The sequence below is a fragment of the Manihot esculenta genome, chromosome 10, assembly GCF_001659605.2.
Source record: "Manihot esculenta cultivar AM560-2 chromosome 10, M.esculenta_v8, whole genome shotgun sequence".
NCBI lineage: Eukaryota > Viridiplantae > Streptophyta > Magnoliopsida > Malpighiales > Euphorbiaceae > Manihot > Manihot esculenta.
Genome location: NC_035170.2, coordinates 1,166,069 through 1,187,869, shown reverse-complemented (window position 1 = coordinate 1,187,869; position 21,801 = coordinate 1,166,069). Strand labels below are relative to the sequence as shown.

The 21,801-nt window shown below is 32.5% G+C and overlaps 3 protein-coding genes across 3 annotated transcripts; 2 read left to right on the top strand and 1 right to left on the bottom strand.

Moving 5' to 3' along the window:
* The first annotated feature begins 5,410 nt into the window (after nt 1-5,410).
* Nucleotides 5,411-7,569, top strand: LOC110624368 (protein ESKIMO 1). Its single transcript, XM_021769461.2, has 5 exons — nt 5,411-5,915; nt 6,001-6,175; nt 6,531-6,733; nt 6,838-7,002; nt 7,173-7,569. The coding sequence occupies exons 1-5, from the start codon at nt 5,464-5,466 to the stop codon at nt 7,519-7,521; spliced, it is 1,344 nt and encodes a 447-aa protein (XP_021625153.1). The 5' UTR covers nt 5,411-5,463; the 3' UTR covers nt 7,522-7,569.
* Nucleotides 7,570-7,718: 149 nt separating this feature from the next.
* On the top strand, nt 7,719-10,497 carry LOC110625309 (protein ESKIMO 1). Its single transcript, XM_021770923.2, has 5 exons — nt 7,719-8,651; nt 8,808-8,979; nt 9,110-9,312; nt 9,401-9,559; nt 9,901-10,497. Exons 1-5 carry the CDS (start codon nt 8,356-8,358, stop codon nt 10,247-10,249), a joined length of 1,179 nt encoding a protein of 392 aa, XP_021626615.1. The 5' UTR covers nt 7,719-8,355; the 3' UTR covers nt 10,250-10,497.
* A 136-nt stretch (nt 10,498-10,633) lies between these two features.
* On the bottom strand, nt 10,634-11,464 carry LOC110625346 (late embryogenesis abundant protein EMB564). The gene is made up of 2 exons (XM_021770966.2): nt 11,073-11,464; nt 10,634-10,989 (listed from the first exon to the last, which is right to left on the bottom strand). The coding sequence occupies exons 1-2, from the start codon at nt 11,191-11,193 to the stop codon at nt 10,826-10,828; spliced, it is 285 nt and encodes a 94-aa protein (XP_021626658.1). The 5' UTR covers nt 11,194-11,464; the 3' UTR covers nt 10,634-10,825.
* Between the last annotated feature and the right edge of the window lie 10,337 nt (nt 11,465-21,801).

Sequence of the window (21,801 nt, the reverse complement as noted above, 5' to 3'; positions counted from 1 at the left end):
TTATACAATCCTTAAAATTAAGTAACTGAGCCATCTATTAATATTTATTTTCTATATTAACATATTTATTTCTTATAATTTATAACAATTAAGAATACTACATCATTCATAGCAAATGATATTCTTGGAGCATTGACTAATTACTTGTAGCATTAATGGTATGTGCTAATATGGAGCTTATTTAGAAAGAATTGTGAAAACTCAAGCTTCTTCCTAAGATTGCAATTTTCTAGTGGAAAGGCCTCAAAGAGAGACTACCCTCTAATCCTTTGATCCATAAGAGAACTCCCTCCTTTGAAAGGGACTGCTGCTTCCGAGTAGAATCAGAATCTCTAACTCATTTATTTTTCAAGAGTCCAAGAGTGATTCCAATATGGTTCTCTTCTCCTTTGATGATTAGATCCTCTATGCTTTTGGGATTCGTCTCTTTCTTCAAGACCATGATTAGATCCTCTATGCTTATGGTTTATAAGGATCAATAAACATGCATTTAAATATATGTAATGAAAATAATTAAAATGTTGATACCGATTTAATTCAATGGATAAAAATATATCATCCATGTGAAAAATTTAGGTTCAAAGCTTTATATCTCAAATTTCTTATTCAAAATAAAAAGTAATTAAAATAAAATTAATAAATCATATAATTCAATTAGAATAAAATTTAAATTGATAAATTCAATTTATATTTATTTATATATAAAAAATGTGTTATCCAAAAATAGTTGGAGGTACACATTTAACTTTATAAAATAAACTGAAAAAAAAATCTCATTTTTCTTTATCGAAACATAAATAAGTTTTTTTTTTCTTATTTATTATGTTTTCTTTTTTTTTTTTACATATCCATACATAATGTAATACATCAACCCTTTTAACTTGTAGATGTATGAAAAAATATCTCATTAATTAGAAATAGAGTATAAAAGAAAGTATTATCAATACATTTTGTTTATAAAATCATTTTATTAATTATAAAAAATAATATAAAGGATTTGATAGAGTTGATAGAAAATGTAAGTGATATTGCAGAGATTAGATTGATGAAGTAGCTGAAATGGAATTAAGTTGTAATTGGATAGACCTGTAAAGAAAAGAAGGCGAGGTGGTGGTGGTGGAAGTCTACAATAGTTACTCCGACACCCAAGTCAATATACTGAATAATAGAGAGAATGTGATGAATTACTTAAAACGTGAGTAGTGTTCAAGAATAGCGTATCTTTGTCTCTATGATTCTTCTCCTCTCCTCTTATACTGTAAGAAGGTGAAAGCAAATATAACATTTCTCAATAATCCGACAGTGATATGTGAGCTGCTGATAAGAGATATCGTCAGCTAATAGAATGGTGACTCCGCGATTACAGGCGTAACGGGGATACACTAGATTGTCCATGTTTAACAGTAACTTTATACCGAGACTCGTCTCATTCTGGAGAGGGCGAGTCTTGATGTAGAACTGGGTGCTTGAAACGTCCGGATCTTCCTTTTATCGGATGAGACCATGTTAATCACTTATTATATTCTTGTCACGTGGTCTAGTCTTATGGTGACAGTTCACCGACTACTTTAAATGATTTTTTTGTAGCATCAGAGATCACCCTATTAGTATTTGATTCTTCAGATTTGAAGGTGGCGGTTTGTCTTTTCGACTACATGGCACATTTTGACTAGCTTTTGCTGCTTATATCGTTTTGTCTTCTCTTGGTCACAATGGTTGTCTTATTTTTTGAGTAGTATTTAAAACTTTTCCGACTAGGATACTATATAAGAATCATCATTTCTCTTCTTTTTGTTTATGATTGTCATCTGTGGGAGACATAAATGAGGACATTTTCTTTTCTTATTGTCATCTGTGGGAGACATAAATGAAGGTATTTTCTTTACTTCTTCTGAGTATAACTAGATTTATGCGGAGGATATTCTCATGGTCTTCGAAGGGTAGTTGAAGGCGGGTCTTCGTGAAGGTGCAAACATACTGCTTAGCTTTAAGGACTGCAACCTGTAACGACCCCAAAATGGACCGTCACCGGCGCTAGGATTCAGGTCGGCTTAAGGCCGCCAGAACCCGTAGCAAGCCTGCTATACTCTCTGTGTACCTGTAAATCTCATACATGATCATACATATTATGTGAAAATAAAAAAAACTCTTTTCCTGATCCAAGACTTAACCTGTGCATGCACTATCTCTGTCTATACCCCTGACTAGAGCTGGCTCTAGATGGGTTATCTCATACCTGTTAAGCCTGGTTTTTCACATGCTCAGCAAAATATATACATAAACAGATCATGTACAAAAACCAAAGATTTACAACACAACTATGTCAAGCACAATTCTAACTGTAAGCACAATTAACACATCTCTTAATATTATATGTCCACTCTAAGCTATTACAAGTTTCTTCTCTTATCTCTGAACTCTTCTGACCTTCTCCTGTACGCTGTACACTGAAATCCTGCAAGACTGGGATTAAGGGAGTGGGATGAGCTCTATAGCCCAGTGAGTAGAACAATAAAATCAGTCATAACATATGATCTCATGGAATGCATCATAACACAGACAAGCCACATCAAGAGTAAACCTGTCACCACATAGCCTCAGTAACTTCCGTGCCAGGGCGTAGAATCGAGCACCTGGTCTTCCTGTCATATATGTATATGTGTGTATAACACCTCTGTACTTACCGTTGCCAGGGCGTAGTCAAAGGCTCCTGGACTTTACTATACCTGCCAGGGCGTAGTCAAAGGCTCCTGGTCTTAACTCAGAGACTATTGGATCATTCAGTATTTACTCACACCAACAATTAACAATGCAATGCAACATATTCGTGAATACTAATGCAGGCAACCTACTTGCATAATCATGATGCATGAGATATGCTAAAACATTCCATTGTTTCATTAAAAACATTAAGTTTAGTTCCACTCACCTCTGGCTCTGGACTGACTCTGCAGGTTCAGTAAACTCTGGAGCAGTACTCACTGCTGCTCTCTCTGGTTCCTCTGGTCTGTATAAGCACATAAAGACTCAAATGAGGGACCAAACTATCTTAAGACTAACTCTTTTAAACTACCCAAGAAACCCCTTAATCTCACTATAAAACTCAGGCAAAGCATGCAAAAAGAAAAGCTGGACAGAACACTTTCGGCGGCAGGTTCGGCGGCCGAATGTCCTCTCCAGAGACGAAACTCAAGCACCTTCGGCGGCACCTTCGGCGGTCGAATCCCCCAAACAGAGCCGAACATGCAAAAACACTCGGGGGCAAACTGTGGCAACCAAGCCACCATGCAGGAGGTTCGGCGGCCGAATGAACTTTCGGCTGCCGAACCTGAGTTCATCCAGAACTCAGCTTCAACGGCAAACCATCTCCTCCTTCCCTTCAATTGCTCCAAACATGAATATGTCCACTATTCAACACACATATACTCAAGTATATGTTCAAAGGGGTCCAAAACAATCTAATAACCCCAAACAACAAAACAAACATAATACATAAACATGTATACATGCATAAAACATCAAAACTTTCATTAATAACCTAAGCATGCATCTCCTTCCTTTATCCCCATAAAACTTTCAGAAAACATATAACAAGGTCCAGATCTTCCCTTACCTCTATAAACAGGAAGATGAACGTTCTGAATCCAAGGAAAACAGATCAACTCGTCTTCAACCGTACTAACTCTCAAAAGCTTAACTTTTGCTTCCACACTCTCACAATCGCTTGAACACTAGCAAACTCCTACATGATCTGCTCAAACTCAGCAAATAACTCGTGGGAGACGTGGCCAAGCTTCTGGCAACAAGTTGGACATAACACCTGTCCAAAATGCTGACTAAGGATGCCCAAAAGCTGGCTGGCCAACTCAATTTCGGCTGCCCAATCGCATGCAAACTCATGCAACCTTCGGGGGCCGAACTTACCTGCGGAAACCGAACCTTGAGCACTTTCGGCGGCCGAACTTACCTTCGGCGACCGAACTTGGCTCAACTGCCTTAGGTCAATTCAACTCAAAACTCACTTCCATTAACCTTAAAACATCAACACAAATCACACCACTTAGTACAACATAAATCCTACCTTTTTGTAGAATTCCGACACCCCGAATTCCACCGGACTACAGGAATTCCGGTGCCGGATTCTAGCCGGGTATTACACAACCAGTCCGCCTATAATAACTTTTCAGTGCCATGACCCTAGGAAAGGGGTTGGGTTGTGCAAAATTGATTATGAGGGTCAGGCCAACCGGATAATATAGCCAGTTGCTTAATAGTGATCTTACGATTACAAGCATAACGGGAATATACTGATATGTCCTTATTTAACGGTACCTTTATATCGAGATTCATCCTATTTCAGAGAGGACGAATTTTAATGTAGAACTGAGTGTTTGAGATGTCCGGATTTTGCTTATCTCGAGTGGAACCGCATTAATCACTTATCAAATTCTTATCATGGGTCCACCTCTTATAGTAATAGCACACTATCCATTTTGAGTGATTGTTATGTAGCGTAAATAAGCGATGTTTCACCTTCGGAGCATGTGGTCTTTTTTAAATTTTTATCAAATAAATTTTAAATTTAAATCTCCCACAAAGTAAGGATTTGCACTATTATGTAGCATTTTTATAAAAATAAAATAAAATAATTCACCAACAATAATACATAATACACCTACCATATGCACCTGAAGTTTAAGATTTGTAATAGTAAAGTACCGAAACATTAAGTTATAGTACAAAACCCTCTTATACTGAGTCTTGTACTATAACTTAATGTTTACATCTTTTATGGATTTTTCTTGGAATACATCTTTTAAAACCCTCTTATACTGAGTCTTCTCGGCTTTTTAAATGCAATCCCATTTATACTGTTAAAAAAAAAAATCAAAGAAAGGACAAAGAGGAGAAATAAAAAGTTAAATTTTGCATCAAACAGAAAAAAAAAAAGTAAAAAATGGGAGAAACATTAAGCAGTAGATGTGAAGACACAATATATGAGAACATTATCCTCAAGGCTTAGATGTATGTGTGGAAGCGACCAAGACAGCTCATTTCTCAATGTCTGCAATGAGGAAAGACTCTTGTCGGTAGCTTTGCTTATTACTTAAACGCCCTTTAATGCATGCCCATCACAGGGACCAACCTCAACAATTGAAACTGCCCTTGTTTTTTTATTCTTCTTTTTTTTTCCTTAGTAAAACGAAATTTAAAAAAATAAAATAACCCTTTTTGGCAGTATAATTTCTATAATCTATAATAGATTTTTATGCAGGAGATTAGGGGATTGCAAACGTAAATCTAGATTTAATATGTTTAGCAATTAATCACATCCAATTATTTGTGGTAATTTTGTGGGCCTCGAACACCAAAATCGTGATCAGACCCACGACAGACAATGAATATTAAATTATTTAGAGCAGCAGCATCACACTTCCAGAGAATAACCCTCCAAAAAAAACAATGAAGAATGGAAATGGCAGCCAAAGAAGCATTTGCCTTCCAATCTTAGCATTATCTTCTTTGTTTCTATTTGGATATTTTCTATTCAATGAACACATCAATCTCTTCTCATCCCTTCCATTTCCAAAACTTAAAGATCTTTCTCAAGAACCATATGCCAACTCCAAGAATATATCAGTTCAAGAACATGCCAAGAAGATTCAGCCATGGAATCTTGAAGAAGAAGAAGAAGAAGAAGAAGATGTTGTGGTTCCAGAAGAAGATGTTGTGGTTCCAGCAGAAGACTGTAATATCTTCAATGGGGAATGGGTTCTTGATACCTTAACACATCCTCTATACAAAGAAGAGGAATGTGAGTTTCTTTCAGAATCAGTGACTTGCCTCAGAAATGGAAGGATGGATTCTTTGTACCAGAACTGGAGATGGCAGCCTAGAGATTGTCACTTGCCAAAGTAAGAATTTGATTTTTATTATTATTTTTGTGGGGAGGAGAAGAAATTAATTAATATGGTTTTAATATATTAACTGGGTATTGAGGTTCAAAGCAAAATATTTTCTGAAGAAGCTTAAAGGGAAGAGACTAATGTTTGTTGGAGATTCACTGCTTCATCAACAATGGCAGTCTTTGATCTGTCTGGTTCAGTCTGCTATTCCTTCAGACAAGAAGAGCTTACTCAGCTATTCTACTTCTCTCACTGTCTTCAAAATTCAGGTTAATCTTTCTTAATTTCTTACTTTTAATTCATGCCTTGATCATTTACACATGAATTCAGCAATAAAACTCTTCAATTTGGTTCCAGAATTACATTTGGGGATTTAGCTTTTATGGTGTGCATTTTTATTTTTATTTTTATTTTTTCGAAACAAGGATTTTGGGTATATTGCAGAGATGAAAGGCGATAATTGAGCTAATAATTGAGTCTTTGTCTTGTGGTGAATCAACTGTGGATCAGATTGGATGATGAGTTAGTTCAAAAATGCAATAATTTTGGTGAAAAATGCAATATTATACATTAATTATATTGAATTTTAATTTAAATATTGGAATATTTTGTAACATTTTTCAGGAATATAATGCCACAATAGAGTTTTATTGGGCACCATTCTTGGTAGAATCAAATTCAGACGACATGTCAAATAGAAATGGCCAATCAAAACGTATAATTTTTGCAGAATCAATCTCTAAAAATGGTGATAATTGGAAGAATGTTGATTATCTTATTTTTGACACCTACATTTGGTGGATGACATCTCTTCTTACCAAAGTATCGTAAGTACACTCCATTTGCCTTTTTATATTTCTATTTTCTTTCTCATTTCAATTTAATTAATAAATAAAAAATATTTGATTCTTTTTCCTTAATGGAGTTGAAGGAAAGGAAGAGGATTGTTGGATGAAGGGACAACAGAATATGATGAAATTGAATTGCCAATAGCATATGAGAGAGCTTTGAGGACTTGGGCTAAATGGGTTGAACAAAATGTCAATCCAAACAAGACTTCTGTTTTCTTCAACAGCATGTCTCCTACTCATATGAAGTAAGACTGTCTGACCTTCTTTTTCCTTTTTTTTTTTTTTTTTTTTCTTTTCCTTTCATTTTTCAGTTCAAATAGAATAAATTATTAGGATTTAAAAGTATGAACGACTGCTATTCTCAGTTTATTTGGCCTTACTTATTTGATATGGAAATTATGCAAAATGCAAATAGGAGCTTGGATTGGAATAATCCTGATGGGATCAAATGTGCTAATGAGACTACACCAATTTTGAACATGACCAAGCCATTGGAAGTGGGCACCAACCACCAGCTTTATAGTATTGCAGTTAATGTGACTCAATCCATGAAACTACCTGTCTATTTTCTCAATATAACTACACTATCCGAGTATAGGAAAGATGCACATACCTCTATTTACACCGCAGTTGATGGCAAGTTACTCTCGCTAGAGCAAAAGTCTGATCCGGCGAAATATGCTGATTGTCTTCATTGGTGTCTTCCAGGATTGCCTGATACATGGAACGAATTGCTCTATACTCGTATCATCTCTGGTTCTTAATTTAAAGAACTCCTGTTTCTTTTTCTTTTTTTTTTCTCTTTTTTTTTTCAAGCTTTGCATTGCAGAAGAATTATATTGATAATGGATGCAAGCTATCCATATATTGAAGTGAATATCTTGTAATAATGGAGGACTGAGTTAAATATTATTTCATTTTTTCAGAAAAAAAAAGACTAAAAATATGGGCTAAAATTAGAAGAAAAGGTATTTATCCCTCAAATTAAAATACGTTATTGGTATTTAACACTTTTTGATTTCTTCTTAACAAGGTTAAGTTTATTATTAAATTAGCATAAAAAAATCAATTAGGAAGAATAATGGAGAAGCTAAGTGGAAAAGCCGGAAGGGAATTAGAAAGCCAATGTGAACCAATGAATAAAGACTCTGCCCCCATTAACTAACCAGTCAGCACATATGAATGAAGGGATCTTTTAATTGAAGAAAATGTTTATACGTTTTTAAATGTATATCTATTTAATTAATAAATAAATAATAATAAACAAGTCAAAATTATAGTAAATTTCATCCTTGAATGAATATATTTTTTTTACTATTATTGTTGATTAGCGTAACTAAGAATATTTCTGTGGGTTAGAAAATTAATCTCATGATATGCATGCTCCAATGCATGAAATAGAATCCCCAAATTTAAGCCAAAAAAAAGGGTATTTAAAGAAAGTTAATCAAAAAAATTCAGCCAACTTTTTTTGACCAAAACCCAAAAAAATAAAATTCTTTGGTTCTTAAAAATATCTTATATAAAGCCAAACCATCATGGAAAAGAATTATAAGAGTGCCTTATATCCTTTTCTTTTTTTTTAAGTTTTTTTAAGAATGAATATTATTGGTACTCAGAAATTGCTATGCACACCCATCTTGGTTGTTGTGATTCTTCTTTTGTCAATATCATTGGTTGAATGCATGAAGAATGATAAGAAAGATCGAAGAAAGAAAGTAGAAGACTGTGATATCTTCATAGGAGAATGGATTTTGGATAATCAGACACATCCTTTGTACAAAGAAGATGAATGTGAGTTTCTGTCTCAATGGTCTGCCTGTCTGAAAAATGGAAGGCCTGATTCTCTCTATCAGAATTGGAGATGGCAACCCAGAGATTGTTCTTTGCCCAAGTAAGTAACTATTTTAGCAGCACTTAAACTGTAGCAGTTAGCCATCATAATTCTCTTTTTTCAACTTCTAGATACTGGCATTGCGACGTACATTATCTCCAAGGTTGTTGCCGAAGAGGGCCAAATTACTAATTGTATTTTCTTGGGTTGATTAAGGTTTAAGGCAAAAAGGTTCCTACAGGAACTGAGGGGAAAGAAGCTTATGTTTGTTGGAGACTCTATACATATTAACCAATGGCAATCTTTGGTTTGTTTGGTCCAATCTGCTGTCTCACCAAGCAAGAAGAGCGTGGACTATTCAGGCTATCCACAAGTCTTCAGAATTCAGGTCTTCCTAAATTTACACCTTATCTACAAATTAAAATATACGTCGAATTTAGATTTTCTGATCAGGTTACCTTCGAATCGACACATATAATTATACCCAGATGATGTTATTGTCAAACATGATTTTGCAGAAATATAATGTGACAATAGAATTCTACTGGGCACCATATCTAGTTGAATCAAATGTAGACCCTCCAGAGTTTAGGGATGGCAAAACAATTGGTATAATAATGTCTGAATCAATTGAAAAGCATGGAAATAATTGGAAGGATGCTGATTATCTTATCTTCAATTCATATGCCTGGTGGATCAAGCAACCCACTGTAAGAGTACTGTGAGTTCTACATCCATTTATTTCTTTTTCAGATATTCTTTTTTTCTTAAAGAAAAAAACTCATTTAATTAGTAATGTAAATTCCTAGGCAAGGATCTTTTGAAGAAGGAGACACAAAGTATGTAGAGATCGAACGGCATGTAATATTTGAGAAAGTTTTAAGGACATGGGCCAATTGGGTGGAGGACAACATTGATCATAAACGGACCTCTATCTTCTTTAACAGTGCAGCTCCTGAACATTACAGGTATGAGATCTGTTTAATTAGCTAATACTTAGTTATATGCAACGAGCTATATCTAAAAGTGATACATTGGTCTGCAGATGAGCGAGCATTCCTCGGTTTGATTTCAAAATTCTTAGTAAATCAAACCGAGTTACATCGAATATTAAAATGGCTAAATAAATAGAATTTTTAACAAATCAAATTGACTAGATGATTCAATTGATTTAATTTTTGCAATAAGATGTTATATATAAATTTTACTAAACTTAGTCAAGGTTATGTTAAAATTTGTCACATTTGAATTACTCCTTTTGAAAAGCTAAACCATGAGAATATTAACAAGAAGTGAGGAAATGCTACAGGAGCTTGGACTGGAACAACCCAAAAGGGGTTAATTGTGCGACGGAGACGACACCAATTCCTAACACAGCCACGCCAATAGACGTGGGTACAGACAGGAAAATATTCACAATTGCAGCAGAAGTGGTTAAATCCATGAAAGTAAAAGTCAATTTCCTCAACATCACAACCTTGTCGGAATACAGAAAAGATGCACATCCTTCTGTTTACATCCTTCAAGGTGGTAAATTTCTGACCCCAAAGCAGAAATCTGATCCAGCCAAGTATGCAGATTGTGTTCATTGGTGCATCCCAGGCCTCCCTGATACTTGGAATGAATTGCTCTATGCCTTCATCGTACCTCAGTCTTGACCACTCTTTGTTCAATCCTACGTTTAGCTTAAGCTTTACGTCATCCACTTACACTACATGCAAATTTGTCGTCCATTCGACCTACTCGGTGTTTTTTTTTTTGGGAAACACTCTTAGCTCATGATTTAATAAATCAAATAAATCCCCGTAAAAATCTCAAAAGCTAATGTTTATAAAATCTTCCATATTTGGTTAATGTATTATTAAATAATGCCCATGGTTTCGATGAACATGCATAAATATGGCCATGGTTTTTTGAATCAAACAAGGAAAAACATGAATTACACAAGTAAAAAGAAAAACGAGGGGGAAAAGAGGAAAAACACTAGTAAATAGTTCATTATTATTACAATGACATTAAATAGGCAACCCTAAATGGACAACCATTTAAGCCTCCGCTACGAAGTACATATCCCAACTGACCTCAACTACTTCACAACTACAAGCCACAACCTACTAATGGAAATACATCAGACGAAACTTAACCTGCCTACTACACTCAGCACCTATACATTCTTATTACAAAGCTAAAAGCTGCGGCAGTTAACGTCAGGAAATGGCAGAAGTACTAGCTAATTAACTCCTGGTCCTGAACTTGGTCTCATCAATGGAGACGCCCTCCTTCTCTGCTCGTTCACCACCAGCTTCATCGGTGGTGCTCAGTCCACCCTTTCGACCCATCTCCTGATACCCTTCTGTCCCCAGCTGCTCCTTCCTCGTCTGCCCTCCTCGACTCCTCCCTATCATTTAAAAAACCAAATTAAAACACAACGCCCATAAAGAAGAAAAAGAATAATATCATCCAACAGTTTAAAAGCTTTACCTTCGGCGAGGTGTTCTTGGGCTTCAAGGCTCTTTCCTCCAGTACCTCCTGGGACTACAGTCTCACCTTGCCTTGCTCTCGCATCAAGTTCTTCTCTTGATTGCTGCTGATTTGAAGCCATTTTTCTCCTTCGTTTCAATCACCTTAACCGAAGTTTTTCGCTTTTAGAGGCTGATCAACGTAGACGTCGAGGGAAATTAAGCGGGGTTCGTGAGAATTTATAGAGGCGAGAGGAGAGGTGGAGTGATACGTGGTGGATGATGCGGCAAAAGAGGAGGGACTTTGGTTGACACGTTGACAATTGAGGTGCTAACAGAATGACACGAATCTTGTTCTTGGTGACATACAATTACAAGGGCCCTCCTAACTGACACGTGTACCTACTTAAAACGGTTCGAAGCTGTCCGATGCTGAGGGCTGGGCTGCCATGTACAGATTAGAGTTGGTGTAGGTGATCGCCTGATCAGAAGACAAACGGTTGATCATTGTTGACCGTTAATTTTAGTTAGCCTCGTACACGATTTATTTGAGCCGTTAGTGATATTAATTAAAAAAAAAAAGGTTGGTGGTATTTTATTTCAAGTAGCTATTATATGTGAAAAAATTAAAAATATTTTTTTGATTAATTTTTATAATTTAAAAATATATATCTAACCTCTATAGTTTTAAAATAAAAATTATTTAGTCATTCTTATTAACTTAATAACTAACCGTCTGAAAAGAAAAACTCTATTCAAAAATAAAGAAAAATTAAATAATTAATTTCATTAAAATATAAACACTCAATCATAGTTTTTCTTTAAAATTTACTAATTTTAATTATTATGATAATAATTAAATAACAGACGAAGAAATTAATGATGATAGTGGATAAATTATCTGTAAAAATTATTTATATAAAATGAATTTATTTTAAATTTGATTTATTTTTAATTATTTAAATATATTTCAGATTGATTATTATTTGAAAAACACTTGAAGGGTTTGATTTCATAAATATTAATTTAATAATTTACATAAATCACAGTTTTAAAAATAATTTACATTTAAATTTAGTAATCGAATGAAATATTTAAATTTTATTTATTTGATATATAATATATGTAAAAATATAATTATTATAATAAATATATATATAAATATAACTATTATTTATTTATATAACTGTTTGAGTAACGAATATTTAGTATATAAAATTTAAATTCAATATAAATATTATTTTTAAAATTAAATCTAATCAGACAAGATTATATAATAAGAAAACAGTTTTAATAGGCTTCGATATGTTCAAATACCCACAAAAAAAACAAGCTGCAAACGTCCAGCCATCAAACCGGAACTTTCTAGAGACCGAGTCGGAGATAGACCTGTGCTATTGGGCGTGCTGGGCTTGTCCAGCTATTCTCCATTTTCTGGTCTCATGTGGAGACTGGGTTCTCTTTTCAAGCCATTGTATGACTAAGCAAATAATCAGCTGCCGTTTGCTAATATGGAATGGAATTGATCTTTCTACGCCAGCTTTGTTTATTTTTATTCGGATTTCAGTATAATGAGTGATTTTATTTTTCAAAATTAAAGAAATTACGTACTTTGAAGAATATGGTTTTGTTCTATCAAGCTTGACTCACTCTTAACTCCTACTACGACTCAATATTATTCTCTTGCTGCCGGCGGTAGCTGGCTTTCTTTTTTTTTTTTTCTTACACTTTTTTTTTCTGCTTCTTTTCTTATCCGGTGGAGTTTGGCATTTTGCCGTCACAACCTTATCTGCTAAGGGGGTATGTCGGTGGCGCATACAAACACGTGCACATTTATTATAAACTCTAAATTGAATTTAAAAATTATATAATTTAAATTTATTTTACTATTTTTTTTTAAAAAAAAAATAGGGATAGAGCCCTTATTTTATTAATCTAGGCCATGAAAGTCCCAACCTATCAGTATCCAGTAAAAATTTAATAATAACAGGAGTCCATTGATGAATTTTCAAATTAAAATCATCACCAATGGTTAAACTAGTCAAACGATCCGCTACCGCATTTGCTTCCCTGTAAATTTTTACCATCTTGACTTCCCAGCTTCTATTGATAAGATCACGACAATTTCTCACCAAATTAGCAACTCTAAAAACTTCTGCACCTCTACCTGCAAGTAAATCTAACGCGAGTTGAGAATCCGTTTGAACTTCAATCTTCTTTCACCCTGAATTCCATGCTAATACTAAAGCATAATATATTCCCCATAGCTCAACTTCCATTGCTCCACAATTGCCCAAAAACCGTTGAAAGCCCAAAAGTCATCTACCTTTATTATTTCGAAAACAACCTGCACAACTTGTCATTCCTGCTGACAACAATGCACTACCATCGGAATTCACTACCACCCAGCCTATTTCTGGCGGCTTCCACCCAACATACTTCAAAGACCGGCCTCTCAGTCCAGACCCAGCCTGCATCGAAAACCTCCATGCATGAACATATTCTTTTGCTCGAAGCTGAATAAAGGACGCATCAATAGTATCCTAGTCATTATTCTCATTAAAAACCAACAAGTTTCTTCGCTTCCATAACCACCAAACAGCCGAACTAAAAAGCACATCCCATGGTATTCCATTAGCCAATAACCCTACTTTTTCTATATTAGCAGATAGCCATAAAGGCACATTCAAAATATCAAAAAATGGAGAAACGAAATTGGTAGGTAAAAGGGAATTCCAAATTTGTTTCACATGTTGGCAATCTCGTAGAGCATGCAAAACAGATTCACTTGCAACTCCACAAAGAGGACATAAATCATAATCAACAAATTCTCGCTTTCGGCGTTGAACATTAACTATGATTTTCTCATGTGCCACTTCCCACAAAAACACTTGAATTCGCTGTGGCACCCTAACCTTCCACAGCCCTTGCCAATCCATATTAGATCCTGACACTTCTGAATAAAACGTATCAAACCCTGACTTAACTGTATATAAGCCAGAAGAAAAATGCTTCCACGCAAAACCATCCAAACACGACATATCATCAACTAAAGTAATTGATTAGAAATATAAAAGGACATCAGTAGGAAGAATAGAATTTAAAATGTCCCAATTCCAGCCTACATTAGGAACCCAGAAATATCGAACACAAACCTGCATATTCAACTCAATCAACGGTTTAAGTGCAAAATTCCAAAGAGGCCCAACCGGAAGCCAATCATCCAGCCAAAATCTAGTGTGCATCCCATTATTCACATCTACAACTATCCCTTTTCGAAGTAGCTCCAAACCATAATAAAAAGATTTCCAATTGACTGAACCATTAGCTCGCTTAGCGACTTCCCAATGAACAAAACCTGACTCATATTTATTGAAAAGGCACCTAACCCACAAAGCTTGTGGATTCTTGTAAGCTCGCCAACACAACTTCCCTAATAGAGCCTGATTCATTTGTCGCATATTTCTGATGCCAAGACCACCTAACCGCTTCGGCAAGGACATTGTATCCCAATTAATCAGATGTACAGCTGGCTTCATATCCTTCCCATGCCAAATAAAGTTCCTGTATATTTTCTCTATTTCATTGCAAAGCGATACCGGTAAAAGAGCACTCTGCATCACAAAAACAGGAATATCATTAAGAACTGATTGAACTAACGTTAGTCGTCCAGCTTTTGATAGAGCTCTCGCCTTCCAGCCATCAAGTCTGCCTCTCATTTTATCCAAAATACTACTATATGTCGAGACTGAAATCCTCCCATGAATAGATGGCACACCCAAGTATTTTCCCAAATCAGCAGTCAAAGAAATACCTGACCTTGAAGACAAAAGTGACGCCAAATCACTATCAACAAAAGGCGACAAATAAAGAGAAGACTTAGCTAATTTCACTTTCTGCCCGGAAGCCTTAGCAAAGTCATCCAAACATGATAAAATCAAATCCAACTGTTCCACAGAAGCTTCTGCGAACAAAACCATATCATCCGCGAACATAAGATGAGAAATCATCGGACCATTACTCGAGATAGGAATTGGCTTCCATCTGCCTTGACGAACAAGCTGTTTAAACATTATCGAAAGTTGTTCAATACACATAACAAAAAGATATGAAGACATTGGATCGCCTTGTCGCACACCACGAGTCGGTTTAAAAGATTCTAACTTCTCACCATTCCATAACACTGACATAGAAGATGTTCTAACACAATTCATAATATTAGAAATCCAAGCATCGGAAAAGTGGTAAGAACCCAGCACCCACTGAATAAAATCCCAATCTAGTCTATCATAAGCCTTTTCAAGATCAATTTTAATCGCCATAAAACTCCCTGATCGCTTAGACGTTCTCATAGTGTGCAAAACTTCTTGAAACACCACAATGTTATCAATAATTTGTCGGCCAGGAACGAAGCTACTTTGTTCCAATCCAATGAGAGAGCTCAAAACATCTTTCAATCTGTTAATCAACACTTTTGTAACAAGCTTATAGATCACGTTACATAAGCTAATTGGTCTGAACTGAGAAATAAATTCTGGACAAGCAATTTTAGGAATAAGAGTCAGCACCGTTTCATTAACTTCCTCTGGAAACTCCCTCCCGCCCAAGACCTCAATAATAAACGCTGAAACCTGTGAACCTACCGCAGACCAAGATTTCTGAAAGAAAACTGCTTGTAGACCATTGGGTCCTGGAGCCTTGTAAGGAGACATAAGGCGCAAAGCATCATATACTTCATCATGAGAAAAAGGATGATCCAGAAGCAACCGTTGAGAAGAAGAAAGAGCAGGCCCATCAGGTCTAACAAAATGGCTGCAGTCAACCGCCAAATCTTTCGAATACAGCTCCTGATAGTAACCGCTAGCAAGCTCTTTAAGTTGACTAGAATCTTCAATCCACACATTGTTTCCATTTCTCAGCTTGAGAATTTGCTGCTTCTTGCGTTTAATCACGGTAGAAAGATGATAAGCAATTTTACTACTTTAATTTGAGTATTTTTGACCTCTAAATTAAAATTGAAATTGAAGTTGAAGGGGCAGTTTTAATTTAAAAGCAAGAAGAATTTAGATATATATTTTTTTTAATTTTGATCCCAAATATAGTTATAATTTGATTTTATTTTTAATTATAGTTTAATTCATTTAGTTTGACTAAATTCAATTGTCTACGGTATTCATTTTTTAAAAGTAAAAAATTTCAATTTTTAATGATAAACATACACAGCGAATTTAATTCAATCATCAAGTTCACGTTTAATTAATTTTAATCCAAGTTTGATCAATCTACTTCTAATGTAAATTTAAACCATACCTTTATATAATATAATTATATTATTTAAATCGTTAATTAATAGGAGTCCCACATGTTTTATGAGGTATATTCATATTAATATAATTTAGAATGCATAATTATATCATATTAATTATACAAAATAAATCTCTTTAAAAACGTGTTTATATATTACCTTAAAAAATATTTTCTTAGTAAATTATTATCAACTTTGTAATAAAATAAATTAAAAACATCGATTGCTCTCATCACACATGATGCATCACATCCCAACATTTTTTGTTTTTACCAATTCAAGTAAAATTATATTTCAGCAACGCCAAGCCAAACAGACTAAAATCAAAACAACCACAACAAACCGCCCACGCCTCCACAGCCTCAACTACATAACCAACCAAAAAATCCATTGCCTACAAAATAGGAAACAACAGTAAAACAAAGAAACCAAACCTTGAATCTGCAAATCAACAGTTGACGACATGCAACCAAGATTCTGTATATTCAGAGCCACCATCGCTGGAAAAGGCTGACCCTTAACATTTTGAGTCTAGTATAACTATGAAGCCGTCTTGAAAGAGCAAACAATGTTAAAGTGTCGATTATCACCAACTCTCGGCACGCCTGGCAAAAGCAATTGAGGCAAAATACTACCAAAATCATCGCTCAAATAGAACTCCAAAAAACAAAACAAACAAGCAGATGGACCAAAAAAATAAATAAAATAGAAACAGATCCAAAAAATAGCCTCACAGGAAAAACAAAAATCCTGCACATAGTATAGAGCAGTTTTCAATCAAAACTGAAAAATTAAATTAGATCGAACCGAATCGAACCGATCGGTTCAGTTCAATCGATTTGATTCGATTATTAATTTTTATTTATTTTGATTTTTTATTCGATTAATTAACCGAAATCAATGAGAAAAAATCAAACCGGTATATATATATATATATATATATATATATATATATATATCTTAAGTTTTAATCCTAACTGTTTTAGCCGCTTCCATTTTCCTCATTCCTCTCTCCCCCTCTCTTCTCATTCTGGATGAGTCTTCAGCACCCTCTATTGATTCTAATCTTCTTCTTCTTGATTTCGTTGCTCCCCTTATCATTGTCATCTTCTTGATTTCGTTTCTTCCCTTGTTGTCGTCGTCGTCGTCTTCATCTTTGTCTTCTTCTTCAATCTGCACAATCTTCATTTTGTCTCAATCCCTCTTGATCCATCTTCTGCTCAATTGCGCAACACTTAGAGGAGGCACATCAAGATATCCGTAGCGTTTCTCTTGTTCGAGTTGAATGGTGTGAACTTATAAAATGATTATTCTTCTCCATGCATTTAGGGCTAATGCTTTGTTTTCCTTTTATTTTTTAATTTTTTAGAGTTAATTTTCAGTTTATTGATTGTTAAAACATGTTGTGGGTAAAGGGTTTATGCTTTTTTTCTTGGATTAATCTGTACAATTTTTTTAAAGATTTGAGAATATTTCGACCGAAATGAAAAAACTGTTAATATGAAGAGATTGAATAATAATAATATTGATATGAAGTCTATATTATTTTGTCTGATTTTTTATACTTAGTTTGAAAATTTTATTGCAAAAATTAGATAAAATTGAAAATTATTGTTGCAACCGGAAACAAATTGGTATTAATATTCCTAGATTGATTATTGTTTAGTTTGATAATCGATAAATATCATTTGAGAACAATACTCAGGACAAGGAATAAATTGAAAATTAAGCGGATTGCAATTTGTTGGATAGAAATTTTGATTTTTTTAAATCGAATCGAATTAAATCAAATTATTAAAAATCAATTTAATTTAATTTAACTATTCATATAATATCGATTTGGCTCAATCTTAAATTTTAATAATTTCGAATTTTCAAATTCGGTTCGGAACCGAATAGATGATATGCTTATCCCTGCTTGCAAAAAGAGCACCTAGGGAAATTAGGTGCGACTGAAGGAGAGTGCCGAGAGCAGACAACCTCCCTCACTGGACACCGCTGTCCAAATTGCACTTCTCTACTCTTGCTTCTCTCCTCCTTAGCTTAAGCTTTCTCCGGTCATCAAACCATATTTTATTCAAACCAAACATCCACTTTTATTGAAAAAAAATGATTAAAAAATCTCCAGAAGAGCTCTTTCTAACAAAAAAGTTAAAGAGAAAGAAAGAGAAATGAGAGAGAAGAGAGCACAAAGCGAAGGTGGCCACGTTTTGTTTTGTTGAAAGGGAAGAGGCATTTGCCTCCGCGTCCCTTTTCCCTTCGAGTGTATAGTTTTGTTTGTTCTTTTTTGTGAGTGATTTGCTTTATTTTGATTGTTATTTTGCCATCTTCTTCTTTGAATATGTTTTCTGTGGTTGACATATTCTTTATGGTAAGAATGGTGGTGGTGCCGACAATGACGGTTTTCAGTCTGAACAGAATAGTGGTATTTTTTCTGAATTGTGGTTTGTGCTTATGTGTTTTGGACTCGACTTCTATTATTAGGTCGTGGTTCGAATTAACATACTTTATGCTTTTTTCTCCTTTAATAAAAAAAAAAAAATTAAAGAAATGGTTGTTATAAATGGAAAGGAAATGTGTTTCCTTCCTCCCAGTATACATACAGATACGGTAGCGAATATTATACTGCTGCTGTAAATACGAAAATGCCCTTAAGCACATGCTCGCTGTCAGCTGCCGAAAAACTCAACTCTTACCTAGGCATCGGAAAATTTTTAATTTCTAGTAAATTTCATTATTTGAATTTTAAATAAAAGAGAAATTATTTATGTTCAAATTGGTAGAAATGAAAAAAAAAGTAAGTAAAATAATCCAATGATTTAATTGTTCTAAAAACTCTTAAAAGGTAAAGGTATAATAAGTATACAGATTTTATGTTAAAAGATAAATTTATCTTTTAATTTATTTGAAATAATAATTTTTTTTTAAATATTTCTATAATATTTTAAAGTGTTAATAAATACACTCTAAGAGAAAAAAACAAGTAATCGAAATCGAAATACTATACTTTGAATTATCACAACTAAGCGATATGGGTAAAATAATAAATTTATTATTAAGTAGAGTTTAGACTATTATACTCATTCTATTTGCTTTATAAAAAATATTTTTTATATTTTTAAGTGTTTATAATACTTTAAAATTTTAATAAAAAAGATATCTTTTTAATTAAAAAAATGAATTATGAAAAATAATTTTTTTATAAAAAGTTATTTTTTATCTGTTGAAATTTTTATTAATATTTTTATATATAAATTTATTTAAAAATTTTAATTTTTAAAAAATATTTTTTTTAAATATTTTTTAAATATAAATTATTTTCTATAAATAAATAGAAACCTTAAAAGTTAGAATCGTTTTCAGAATTACATGATGCATTTATTTATAAAAACCAGTTTTTATTTTTCTATTATCTATAGAAAACAAAAGAAATGTGTTCATTTGCGATAATAAGAAAAATATTTTTTAATTAAAAAATAAAAGATATTCATAATCATCCAAATTAAATCATTTAATAATATATTCAAAACTTAATTATTTTGCTATTAAAATACTTCACCTTATATATATTATTTTTTTATTTTATAATAATATTAATTAATTTCCTTTTTAGTTAAAAATGTTATAATATAATTTTATTATAAAAATATTATTATATTATAAAAACAGTGAAAACAACATAAAACTGTTTCTTAAATCATAACTAAATTTTAGAAAATTAATTTTCAGTTTCAATTCAAAAACTGAGAAATATAAAAATAAAACTATATTTTTCAATTTATATATATATTTTTAAAAGAGTTATTTAATTTTCTGTAAGTAAACGACCCATAAAATTTTAAATTTAAGTTTCAACTAACGCAAATTATATTAAAGATTTTTTTTAGTTCCTTTTTATTGGTTTTTTTTTTTTTTTTTTCATTCGCCATTCACGGGGTAACTAAACAGCTTTGACCACCGTCATGGTCACCAATCTGTACGTGTCCAGCTAAGGATTAACTAGCAACAGCCAGAATTAATCAGTACAACTAATTTGATAATTAATATTTTTTTTTTAGTAAACAACTAAATCATACACGTTTTCATTACTTAAATATCTACTGTAATAATTTAAATACACATATAATTAAAGTAATAAATATGTTTTGTATTTAATTAAACGCACTCAGTGTAAACCTTTTTTCGTTAAATTATTTCTAATGACTTTTAATTAATTTATTTATTTAAAAAATATAAAATTATGTATAATTAATTTATATATGTATAATTCTAATGATAAATTGTTGGATGGGTTCTTCAGTAATTTATGTATTAATAAGTTTTATTTACTGGTATTTTAATTGTATTTAAGACTGTTAGATTTTAAATTTATAATTTAAAGTAGGTTTACTTGATAAAAAAATTATTTTTAAGAAATTTTTTTATATTTTTAATATTTTAATGTAAATATTTTATTAATTAAATAAAAAATAAATTATTTTTTAAAAGTTAAATTTTCTTTTTCAAAATAAAATTTGATTTTTACGTTTTAGAATATTATTAAGATTTATATAAATATGCAAACAAACAGAATTTAAAATAATTTTTTATTATTTAATTTTAATTTAAAAAATAAAATAAAATAATAAATTTATATATATAAATCTTAATAAGAATTTTAAAATATAAAAAAGTAAAAAAATTAAATAATTTAACTTTTTATTTTATAAAAATATTTTTCATTAATTAAATTTTTAAATTTTTAAAACGTGAAAATATAAAAAAATGAATATTTTTTATAAAAAATATTTTTAAAATATAAATTATTTTTTACAAACAAAATTTTAGTTAAAATTAATTATTTAAAAATTAAAATATTATAATTTATATAAGACACAATTTTAGAGAGCATTTTATTATTTGGAGTTTATTGTGACAGATTATGTGTCAATTTAATATGATATTTAATTTAAAAATAAATAACATATTTTGAAGGGAAACTTAATATATATATATATATATATATATATATATATATATATATATATATATATAACATTGTCATTCATTTTCTTTGTAATTTTATATATATATATATATATATATATATATATATATATATATAACATTGTCATTCATTTTCTTTGTAAAAAAAAAATTACAAAGAAAAAGCATTGGATAAAAAAAAAAGACTCGGTCTCCAACTAGGCGCCAGAAAATAAACGTGTTTGACCAGTAAACGATTTAGTCCATAAAGTTAAACTCATAAAATCTTCATTTATTACTAATTATCACTCTCGTTCAAGGCGCGTTTACAACACTCGACTCTCTACTGGTACCAATAACCCTCCCCGTCTGCTGCGCGTGCGCGGTCAAGTCAAATTCTCCAGACCCCTTCTCACGCTCTTTCCAATCTATAAAAAATCAAAAGAATCTTCCAGAGTTCAGTTCAATCCCAGCTCAGACC

What these genes read in the sequence shown, in the direction of transcription:
- LOC110624368 (XM_021769461.2), top strand. Translation starts at nt 5,464, where the DNA reads ATGAAGAATGGAAATGGCAGCCAAAGAAGCATTTGCCTTCCAATCTTA. An exon ending in TCACTGTCTTCAAAATTCAG is followed by an intron (nt 6,176 to 6,530) that starts GTTAATCTTTCT and finishes AACATTTTTCAG; the next exon opens with GAATATAATGCCACAATAGA. An exon ending in ATGTCTCCTACTCATATGAA is followed by an intron (nt 7,003 to 7,172) that starts GTAAGACTGTCT and finishes AAATGCAAATAG; the next exon opens with GAGCTTGGATTGGAATAATC.
- LOC110625309 (XM_021770923.2), top strand. Translation starts at nt 8,356, where the DNA reads ATGAATATTATTGGTACTCAGAAATTGCTATGCACACCCATCTTGGTT. An exon ending in CACAAGTCTTCAGAATTCAG is followed by an intron (nt 8,980 to 9,109) that starts GTCTTCCTAAAT and finishes ATGATTTTGCAG; the next exon opens with AAATATAATGTGACAATAGA. An exon ending in GCAGCTCCTGAACATTACAG is followed by an intron (nt 9,560 to 9,900) that starts GTATGAGATCTG and finishes GAAATGCTACAG; the next exon opens with GAGCTTGGACTGGAACAACC.
- LOC110625346 (XM_021770966.2), bottom strand. Translation starts at nt 11,193, where the DNA reads ATGGCTTCAAATCAGCAGCAATCAAGAGAAGAACTTGATGCGAGAGCA. An exon ending in CCAAGAACACCTCGCCGAAG is followed by an intron (nt 10,990 to 11,072) that starts GTAAAGCTTTTA and finishes TTTAAATGATAG; the next exon opens with GGAGGAGTCGAGGAGGGCAG.